We start from the raw sequence: 11695 nt of genomic DNA on the forward strand, positions 1-11695 counted from the left end.
GAGAATACCTTTAGAAACCACTTTAAGCCAGACTCCAATGAGGTTCTTCCTCCATCATCAGTCAAAAAGTTTTACTTCCTAAAGATCATATTGATGTGATTTAGAAGTGGTACATTTGATACAAAATTGCTCTTATTGTTATTTCTTTAGACAAGAGTAGTGAAGAAGCAGACAGTACGAAGGAAGAAGCAGCTAAAATGGAAAAGGAATATGAAATCTCAAAGGATTCTACAAAAAATGAAGAACAAAATGCAGCAGGGAACAGTGAAGAGCCCAGAGGTACAAAATAGCCATTACTTTTGCTACATATGTACACTCCAAGTGATTGGAATCTTTTCCTATCTTTAGTATTGTTTTTCCATTGTCTTAGCGTAAATATCTTCAGTTTATAGTTACTGCAAGTCAGCACACAACAGCTTGATTCAGAAGTGTACTTATTTGCTTACGTTTAAATATATGAAACTATATCCCTTGCTCAGTAAGGCCATAACCTTTCACAGAATTCATAGCCCCTTTTGAGAGCAATATGAAATGCATTTTGACACAGTAGTGCAGAGAGATTTTGCTGCTTTGCATCTGTGGCTTTTCAGTGAAATCAGATCATCAGGATATTCAATATTCTGAGTGAGCCCATTGATTTCTGTAGTTTGTGTTAGAACAAGCTGGTACTGAAAGGTACTGAAAAGTTCTGCAAAGTGAAAAAATTTGCATTACTCACTGCCAGAGGTTAAGGGTCATCAGCAATTAACCTGTTTTACATAACTTCAAAAACCTATTACTGTAAGTTAGTGTCTCAATAAGCCAACTTAGCACAGTAGTACTTTTATTATCCTAGTTACTTCAGCGTGACACATAATGCCATGTGCCACGCTACATTAGACTGTACTAGCTGAAGTCCCTCTGTACACAGGGTGCAAATCAGGTGCTGTATCTCAAAACAAATCTGCAGAGGACAGTGTGCCTCCTTACACTATACATCGGAGCCTGTGTCCCAAAGACCAAAGGCAAGCACTGCTACACTTTTAGCTAATCTTGATAACCAAGCATTTCTTTGGTGTCCAGCACAGCTCTCAAATATTTAAATACAACTTTTTTTCTCTCTCAGCTTCTACTAGAAGTAAATCTTAGAAGTAGAAGTGGTTAGTGTGTAAACTTACAGGACAAGAGTGGGTTCATTCTAGGTCTGTGTGTGGATGAAGAACTTACTGAGGGGAAGGGAAGTTGGAGAAATTAGTTTGGCAAGGGACGTATAGTGCTTCAGGCTCTTTTAACAGAGTCTGTCTTTTAACAGAGTGAGTTCCATAGTCTAGCTGTGTCTCCAGAGTAAGTTCTCCCTCCTGCACACAAAAAACTCCTTCTTCATCAGCAATTTATTGACTAGACTTGATGGACTTTCCTAGGAAGTGATGCATAGACGGGAGATTTGTCAGGTAATGAATGCTGAACTTTTGAAGGAGGATGTTTGTTGGGGCAAAAACCTTTCGGTGGCTTCTTACTGCTAAGGATTCAGCATAAGCATCTATGTTTTGTATTCAGTTGGTTTAAAAAAATTGCTTATAATCTATTTTGCACTGATGCTGTTTTATGCTCGTACTTTTTTGGATGCATGTGTTTTCACTGCAAAATGCTTGGTAATGAATTGCAGTAGTCAAGGCTACAGTAGATTGTAGTTCATTGGTCACCTGGTTCAGTCCTGTGGGCGGTGCAGGCATATAAACTATTAGTCACTCACAGATAGAAGGTGGCATTTTTTCCAGCAGTGGTTATTTGAGCATAGAAGAAGAAAATAGCTCAAGATGGCTGTCTAATTTCACAGTAAAGAAAAATTGTCTCAATACCTGTGGGAAGTGATAAATAACATATTTTGCTTGTCTATTGAAGATTTGTCTGTTCAGTTTGGTTCAGGTTATTTTCCTTTACCTCCAGAAAAATGTTCAGCCCAACAGCTTTTAGAAATTTAAATTGGATCAGTGTTTAGTTCTTTGTCTTATCATGCAATGCCCTTTGCTCTTTCATAGAGTAACTTACTATAAAGCTAACTCTGCACTCCCAGCTCAAAAATTACAGTCTCTCTAATACTGTATACACTTACTAATGGGACCAGACATGCGTAGTTGGCAGTAGTAGCCTTCTACATGCTAATCACACTAAGGTTTTTTTTCTGACAAATGTAAGAACATTACATCAATAAAGCTCCAGCCAAGTTAAGAATTCAAAATCCATTAGCTGGAATATTTCCTTAGGGGCCTTATTAGGTAATCCTTGAACTAATTCTGTCTTGTGTGCTTTCTGGTCTAAAAATAGCCATCACTTTAAAATTTCAACTATAACAAGGAGTTATCATGGTAATTTTAATACATCCTTTTTCTCAGTATATGTAAGTAGCTATATTTCAGCTTGTCTTTCCAAAATATTACAATCTTAGATTTGCTGTATGCTGTTAGTACTACTGAATCGAGGAGTTTTCTGACACTTTGTATATGAGATACTCAAAGCTCTCAGTCTTATTTAAGTTATTCCTTGCTGTCTTAACAGCTTCATCTTTGCTGAACAATTACTATGATCAAAAAGCTACAGGTTGCCTTTAATCCACATATGCAGTATCTGGATACCACTGGAAGTTACGTATACAGATCAAAAAAGCCGTGATCCTAAGTTTGTGGATGACTAATCTTGCACAGACAAAACCTGCTAGCCATCTGTGGGAATTTTGCCTGACTAAAGGTGACAGGACTCAGCTTTTAAACAGAAACTAAGAATAGTTTTAATCTGCCTTCACTGTGACCAACTGCACTTAGTTAAGCAAGCTGCGTCAATCATTGATGAAAGTGCCTGATTTCTCTCTCATCCTTTCCTCTAGGGAAAGCTGAGGCATATTTGGAAGCGATCAGGAAGAACATAGAATGGCTAAAAAAACACAACAAACAAGGTAACAAAGAAGGTATGAAGTAAAAAGCCTTGACTTTGGGGAGGGCACCATATATATTACAAAGCATGTAATTTAAATTGTGTCGTGTAACTTAGCATTATGTTACAAGTTAAATAACAGTAGTGTGAAACTGTGCTTGTCCAGATTATAGTGATAATTAGTGATGTTAGAATTAAAGTAAAGTTTAAATCAGTGAATGAAAATAGTAAACTAAGGCAAATTCATGTAAACTGTCTCAAACAGCCGATGGCCACAAAACACACAGGACTAACCAGCTAGAAGTTAGTCATGTGCTGTCCAGATAGTCATGGTGGTCTGCATGTCACCAGGTAACAGTACGTCAGTTTTGTCTAGGGCTTCATTTCTTAGTTCACCGTATCTTTTAATTATGATTTTATGCATGAGGTAAATGTATTTTAAATGTCTGGATGTGTCTAGAAAAGCTCAGTGCATCTGGCTAGCCCTGTGCATGCCATCACAAATAGCAATGAGTTTTGTTTCATAACCATAAATAGTTAAGATACAGACTTATGTCACCAGCCCTGTAATATATTGGATTACAGCCCAAGTCAACTCTAATGACTTGTAGCTCTCACACGCAAAGCTGTGTAGAAGGAGAGCAATGACTGAAGCAGCTGCACGGGGTATGCTCACCAGCTGCCCCTCTGTTTGACTGTTCCTCAGAGGCAGGGCTGTATGAGAGCTGGAGGGAGGGAGCAAACAGCAGCAGGATTTCTAGCTTATTTTTCACGGATCTTTATTTATCCATATCATGTTTTCCCTCAAGATCTTACATAAAACCAGCCTCCTATCCCTTTTCTCTGCCATTGCTGGGTCTTCTGCTGTCACCTGCTCTGTAAGTGAAGGTTACTAGCCAAGGGATCCATTCCTGGGGTATGACTGGTGCCTGGTGAGAAGGATTCTCCTTGCACCAGCCAAGCAGAGGGGGATCTGGGATGAGATTAGCCCTGGGTAATCTAGCCACCCCCTCTGTGAGTTGAAGTGTATATGAATTACATTTCAGAGATGAGTGCATGCCTACAGCCCAACACATTCATTTTCCTATATAGAAACTCTGTAATAGGAAGGATGTTTTTAAAAATTTTTTCCCTCTTAAAATCATTTCCACACAATGGCAGTGATGGCAGTTAGCAACAGACATACATATTTGCTCAAGAGTTTTCCTGCCAGTTCTAATAAATGTTTCTGTTTATCGGTGTACTCATTATAGTAATTAGGTCTCAGTCGTGTGATTATTCCTCTGTATCACACATACTGAGAGGGCAGCCCCTCACTCCTCTTCACAGTAACCTTTCCTCTGCACTACTGCAGTCTGAAAATGGCTGTGACTGCACATCAATAGCAATTTATCTGCCTGTGAATGCATTAAGATGTACGCTTTCTGCATAGATGGATTTTAATTTGCACTAAAATATCTTTATTGTCCTCTGGCAATGGAAATGAGCCTTAAAGTGAGAGTAAGTTAGGACAAAATTAGAATAGTGTTCTTACTCTTCTGATACATTATCTTTATTGTGCCTTTCCATACTTTTTATTTTTGTAAAATGCTAATTCAGTTCTCCTGGGATGATGTTAAGGGAAGTGCAGTCAGGGTAAGCTTATCTAACCGTGAATGCATTGCGCTGTGTTTCTTCAGTACAAGATTAGGTGTTATTGATGTGCTCATCAATCATTTCTCCACTTTGAGCTAGCACCCGGGAGCTAGCAGAAAAGTGATTCACAAAGTAATTTGTGTATTAAAATGGCCAGTCTTTCACACCCCTATTCATGGATTGTTTTACTCACTGAATATACTTGAAGAGGTTTAGGTTTTCTTCAGGCAAATGTTTGTAGATCCTTAACTTTGTATGAATTTCAGTAGAAATTATTATTCATTCAATGACTAATGACCCTGGAAATGTTAATTTGCATTTTCCCAGTTTAAAAATATCAATCGCCTATTAAGAAGGCAAGTAAACTCGAGTGGTCTGGATCATTTAAAGAGAAACATGTCAAAAGCCTAGATTTTGGCCTTGATTGACTTTTGTGTCCAAAGTTTATTTTGTTTATATACAATATATAGGCTCTGTGGGCCTGTGTTTAGTATCTCCCAGACCTGGCTTGATCTTTGAAACCAATGCTCTTTAAGACCAGCTCCTCTCCTGTGTAAATTAACATCACTCCCACCAGTAGACATCGGCTGCTGGGTATTTTATTGCATTTAGGCTCCAGAGAACCTAACTGTAAGTCATTTAACTAATAGATGCAAATAGCATGTTTGGATTTTTCACAAAATACTTAGGTAGTTTCTAGTTTCATAATACTAGCAGTAGCCATTTAGGAATGAAAGTAAATTCTATAATTAATTGCAATGGCAAATGGCTTGGTTTGAATATGCAAATAAGACCTCATTTCATTTACTGTAGCAGTTTCACAGTATTCAATGTAATGCTGCAGCTGTTGTGGTGAATATAAACCAATGCTGATTTTTTCTAATTACTTGCCCAATTTAATAGGTTGTAAGTAAGTATTAGAAATTAACAGTTACTAATTTCTAGAAAAAAATCAAATTAAATTGCCATGAGATACACAAATTAGCCAGAATTGGACAGTATCTTAATGGCTGTAATCTCATACAGAATGTTTACTAATTAAACCTTCACATCTCCACATAATGATCTTAGAGTTGTAAATAGTATTCTAGAAGAAAAATATGCTCAGGAATTTTAATGTGAATAATGTGGATATTATATTAATTTAGTATTTGCTGTTCCATTCATTTCCATTCCGTGGTATTTTTCACTGGAGACACTCATTCTGTCAATATGAATGAAATCTCACAACCTTATTATTAAATTGCTAGGCACTATTTGTCCCTGTGACTCAGACAGGATGGAGAGACAAACAGGTTACATTCTCTTAAGTAATGCTGGTAACAGATCAGACATGAAATCCTGGCCTCAGTATAGCAAACAGAAAAATTCCTATTAACTCAGACATGGAGAGGACACCTCTGCAGGAGTGGGGAGTTTTGAATATCAATTTTCTGTATTACTCACTTGAAATTGCCTTATACTGTTATAAAAATGATCACAAGCATTAATTTGCTTTTTAATGTCTTTCTATTTCTATCCAGTTTTGGTCACTCAACCATAAAAAGACAGAAAGTCATTATTGTCTATTTTGTTAAGAATGTACAGGTTGAAACAAGGTCTTTCCACTTATTGTTGTATGGTGATACACATTGGAGTACATTACAAAATCAGTATTAATGTATTCTGAAGGTTCTGTTTGTGGAATAAGTAATTTATACTGAAAAATTCAGGATGTATCTGTTTTTGTGAAAGATATTAATTCATTTAAATTAGTATGAACCCTTAAGACATTGATGTTTTCCAGACTACTAACTTGTGATTCTAACAAATTAAGCTTTACATATTATGCAGTAAATTATGTAACTGAAACCTGTATTGTGTTGATGTGTGAATATACTGGATCTGTTGCCAGAGTTATGACTACGCAATAGGTTACCTTTTTATGTTTTTTGAAAGTAGAATTCTTTTCATGGAAAACAGTGATGTTTTCCATCATAGGAAAAGTCTATTTAATGTATATGGTGTGAATCATGCTGTATAGATGCAACCATCTATTGGAAACGGAGAAAGGGTCTTTCAGCACTGGATTGCAGATTGACATACAAAGATTGTCAAAGACTACTTTGACACTAACACTGTCATAAAGACTATTCACTGCAATATTTTTCATGTCAGAATATTATGTTCTGTATCAAGGTAAATAATTGTATTATTTCGATTTATTTTCAGGAAGTTGCTTTCTTGAATTTTCACTACAGGTGTTTGTAGTAAGTGGGAATTTTACTGGGATTTCAATAGGAAACAGTCAATTTAATACTTTCTTTTGAATCAATGACAGTTGTGAAAATAATAGGGTTTTAACAACAGCTTTTGCATGCAGACCAGAACATCAAATCTCTGGACCAGAAAATATTCTTACTTTAGCATTTGCCAGCAAGCAATCAAGAGCCAGAGATGATTATTCCTCTTGAATAGTAAAAGCACCATGACATGTAAAAAGACTTTGTGCGGGTGTTTTGGGGGTTTTTTTAATTGTTTTCGCAGGTTGCACTTGTAGTGAATTCCCTCCATGTTGGATAAATTGCATTTGTTGGATAAACTTTACAATGACATTGTTTCTCAGGTGAAGCAGTATAATGGCAATGACTCATTGTGCAAATGAATTCTTATTTTTCAGACTATGATCTGTCAAAGCTGAGAGATTTCATTGATCAGCAAGCTGATGCTTATGTGGACAAGGGCATCCTGGACAAGGAAGAGGCTGATGTAATTAAACGCATATATGGCAGCCTGTAAAAAGCTAGTGGCTGCCAAACATGTAGAAAACTAGTATAGCTTCCCCCAGTCCCGGCTCAATGACTTATGATCTGTTATTTTGAGGATATCATTAGAAATGCTCTGTTTACATTGTACTGGCAACTTTCAACTGACAGAAATGAAGAGCAGTAGTGCTCCGTACGCTGACTGCATACTGTATTTTCCTACACTGGCAAATCAACCCTAAACACCAAATTCTGACACTGAATCTCTATTTGACAGGATGAATATTTATGTAACGTTCTCTTCAATTTATTATTTCTATTTGGTTTACTTTTGTAGATAAACCAATCATTTCTGATCAAAAGTTGTTTTAATGCTACATCTTGCTCTCACTCCACTAGCTTTCTATAGATGCAACTATGTAAAGGGCATTATTAGAAAATAGTTCATAGTTCTCTAAATAAAATATTTGAAAATAATTTATCTATTAAAGTTTTCATTAATCTTAATATGATTTTATATCCAGAAATCTTGTTTTTAAATCCTAATACCTTTTTTTTCCTTGATCCTTTTTTATGTCTTTATGTAGTATTCTATAACTTGGACTATAGTGTCCTTAGCTAACTGATACATCTTTGACACTACAACTGCCTTTCATATTACAGAGCCGTATTTTCCCCATTGTTGCTTCATTCAGCATGTATAAACATTCTCTTCGGTGCACCATTTGATGATTGTGCATGCATAACTAGTTGAATTCCTGATGTGAGTAGCCTGATAACAAGTGTAAATAGCCATTACTTTCTTTAAAGAAAAAAAAAAGGAAAGCAATTCAAGTCATTTTGCATGGGAAGGGGAGTTTGCAACTAGAGATGTTCTTAGGAACACGGGCCCTGCTTTTCAGAAAGACTTAACTTAAAGAACCTATCATATCTCAGCATCTCTGAATATCAAGGCTGTGGTGTGTTTACTGACTTCTGATCTGTGTTGAGCAGTATTATTCTGGAAAACTATTTTTTGGGCATATACATGCTATCATTAGCCAAGAATTTGGTACCTCCTAAAGAATGAAACAGGAAAACAAAAATGTTGCCCTCATTCTTCTTCCTCAACTTACAGAGTTTTTGAAGAATGGTTTATGAGACCTTTTATATTTAAGTGAATGGATAATTTTATGTATGAAGAACTCATGAAGCAAGATCAAAGGTAAAGAAGTTTTTAGAAAAGTAAATCTTAAACTGAGTTCCAGAAGATGTAAGTCCTGAGACTTATACCCTGCAGCAGACATCTGTCTAAATGAACTAAATGTCTAAATGAAAGCCCTGTTCTCTTTACTTACAGGTTCTTCATAGATAATTGAGGTTATCCCTGCTCTGATTTTTTTAAAAAACTCATGATACTTCTGAGATTGATACAGTCAAAAAATGTTAGCTGATGCAGAGGTCGGTATCTGCCTGCCAACGAAGGGAGATGCTGACTTACGGCACTGCCTGCACAGCACAAGTTCTGTAAATGTTAAATGGGCAGATCGTTTCCTTCCTTATTTTCTCAGCTTAAGGAGGAGGAGGAGATGTGAGGGGTGTTTCTTAGCCAACTGAAGTAAACTTTGGAATCCCTGCAAAACATAAATTATCAACTGCACATTATCAACAGAACATTACTGGTAACAAATATTAAATGAATGTGATAGCAATGAGGTGTAACAGCATATCTATTTGAAAACTGATGATACATAAGCTAATGAATGCTTTCTAGCATACAAAAAGTACGTCACTGCCTGCTCATAGACATCCTGATATGGATCATTGAATTGCAGTATCAGTCACTAATGGTGGTATTTATTTTAAGATAAAAACTGTATCCAGAAATGTAGTCAATGTAACCTTCCTGTTTGAAAAATAGTCCCTTGGAAACACTGCAGAAAATAATTAGGAGAAAAGAATTCCTGTTATTTTGAATCTTTGTGTATTTGTTCTCATCTAAACCCTCTGATCTTTTTTATTGTTATTACTTGCTAATGTTCCCAAATAACAGAATTTCTTCTGTCCCTATAGATCTCAGTTGTTTTCTGCAACAGCTTGTGACTTACTTATGTGAATATCACACTAGAAAAGTGTATTTTTATGAAAAAAAACAGGAGAAAGATAAGTAACCATAGACCTTTACAGTTGGGGAAGTGGTAGTCATCTAGGATCTGCACTTAAAAAACAAAAAGGACAAACTTTCCTTCCCCAATGTCTACTTTAAAAAAAAAAGCAAACTTTCTTCTCCTGTCAATATAATAAGTAGTATAATAATATTTTTAATTTTCATTGGAAGTTAGGTTCTTACTTTGGCCTCTCAGGAGTCTATGCAGGAGTCTGGTACTAATGGAAAGATGTCATCAACTAGCGACCTGTGATTAAGAACAGTTTGTGTCCACAAAAAGGCTAGTACAATATTTTTTAACCTCTCAGTTTTGCAAATTTTGTAACTTCAACAAAGCATAGATGACATCATTTAGGAAAAAAAAGTCCAAACAATGGGTATGACCTGATTCTAGTTTAGAGTATGCATGTTCTTGGACCTGTTCTGTGCTTACCCTGCTGCTGTGCATCACGTGGGATACATACGTAGACCAATTAGACCAACCTGATGACTAGCTGAGAACAGAGCAATCTGACGGATAGATGAGCAATCTCAGCTACGTTCTTCAAACTAGATTCACTTCCCATCCTGCCCCGGTCCCTTAAACTTGTTATTTGAATGCTTCAAATACTGGTTTCATTGCTGGTACATCAAATGAACATCTATCAGTAAATCATACCTTTCAGAACTAGACGGTAAAAACACAGCCAGCCTGATGAATCACCCTGCATTTCTAAAAGGCTATAACTTACACTAAATAAAATCAAACCAAGTGATGTGAGTTTCAACCTGCACCACAGATCAGTCATTATTTTGAAGGGAACACTTGGAGCACATTAGCACTGGACATCTGCTGCTAGTGTGTTTAGTACATACTTAGTAAATCATATGCTGTCAGTGCTTTCCTTTTTCCTGGTGAGAAAGGTATTTTCAACACCTGCACATCTCTTGTTCTAAATTGAAAAAAATCAGTTTCTATGTTGTTTGTATCCCTGCTGGATCCTTCAGAAATCCTTCACTCCCTAAATTATCACTGAAAATGTAACACGTACAATATATATGGTATTCAACTTTTCAGCTTTTCTATTAGACTATTGTTTCTGATACTGTACTTTATTAAACACTTTACTACAAGCTACAGTAGTACAAGGCTTCTTTTGTGTGTTAAAGAGAATGCATCTTTTCTATCCACTGCCCAGCTTTTTAAGACATCCTGCACCCTGGAGCAATAGGAGTTCATCGTGATGTCTGCAGGAAGGGGGATGCCCCTCTGAGAATGCTAGATGCAACTAAAGCACCTGATGGCTGAGTCAGCTGGATTTACGGGGGGTTACCAGCCTCCAGACACATTGAAATGAGTCCCAAATGAAAACTTCTTATCGGGTATGTCCTGCATTTCATTTAAAAAGATCCTAGTCCAAGCCTGCCCAGGTTTTAACTTTTCAAGCTTTGACTGAAGAAATATGTAAAAACAAAACTACAAACGCGCAGGTTTCCCACCACAGAATAGCTGCAAAACATAGAATTTCACCTGCACTGTGTGCTTCACTTCTGCCTGAAATTGCCCTGTTCCAACCCTAAACCACACCTTGTAGGACTGGTATAAATATATAAACAAAGAATGAAGTTACAAGTGTAGGAAGAATAAAGGCAGAGTCAGAAGCAAAATATACAGGATAATGTATAAACAATATATAAAATATACAGGAAAAACTGTCACTGAGTAGTAATATGACAACGTGGATTAAGATATTAAAACATCAGTTATTTCAGAGTCTTAAGAACCCCTTTTTTACAGAGTAGGAAAACTCCATCTTGAATTTCTCTGAATATATTACAGACAGACTATTTCCAGGCACCATTTTCTCTCACCCCCTCAGTTTTCCTCAGTTTTCGAGCAGACCCGGGTACATCGGGCACCTGCTGGGAGCTATGTGTCACCAGCCGCCCCGCGCCGGGGCTGCAGCCCAGCCGCGCAGCAGCGGCGCGGGGTCGCAGGACCTCAGGCCAAGGAAGGGGTGCCAGAAACTTGCAGAGGCACACTAAAGCAATTTCTAAAAATATTTTACCTATACATGAAAAACGGGCATTCAGTCCCTGTATTTGCCCGAGGGATTATGAAACATCACATCTATCTACCAGAACACCAGGAACAGGCATTAATTAAACACAACGAAATGTAACTTTTCGCCCACATTGCAATAGGCTGCCGGGACAAAGAGAATCCCTTTAATTAGCACCCAGGCAAGAGCCAAGTTGCCGCAGCTGCCGCCCCGCTGAGGAG

The 11695-nt window shown here is 37.1% G+C and overlaps 1 protein-coding gene across 2 annotated transcripts in view; it reads left to right on the top strand.

The window, feature by feature from the left end:
• SCG3 (secretogranin III) overlaps window positions 1-7763 on the top strand; it is a 26847-nt gene extending 19084 nt beyond the window's left edge. The window contains exons 10-12 of one of the 2 annotated variants that reach the window (XM_009586227.1): window positions 151-279; window positions 2861-2941; window positions 7202-7763. In XM_009586227.1, coding sequence (XP_009584522.1) covers window positions 151-279; window positions 2861-2941; window positions 7202-7320 — 329 coding nt within the window. In that variant the 3' untranslated portion in view covers window positions 7321-7763. The remainder of the gene's footprint in view (window positions 1-150; window positions 280-2860; window positions 2942-7201) is intronic. The other variant, XM_009586228.1, reaches the window with a different exon arrangement.
• The last annotated feature ends 3932 nt before the right edge of the window (window positions 7764-11695 follow it).

Source organism: Fulmarus glacialis, unplaced genomic scaffold (assembly GCF_000690835.1).
Source record: "Fulmarus glacialis isolate BGI_N327 unplaced genomic scaffold, ASM69083v1 scaffold41559, whole genome shotgun sequence".
NCBI classification, from domain to species: domain Eukaryota; kingdom Metazoa; phylum Chordata; class Aves; order Procellariiformes; family Procellariidae; genus Fulmarus; species Fulmarus glacialis.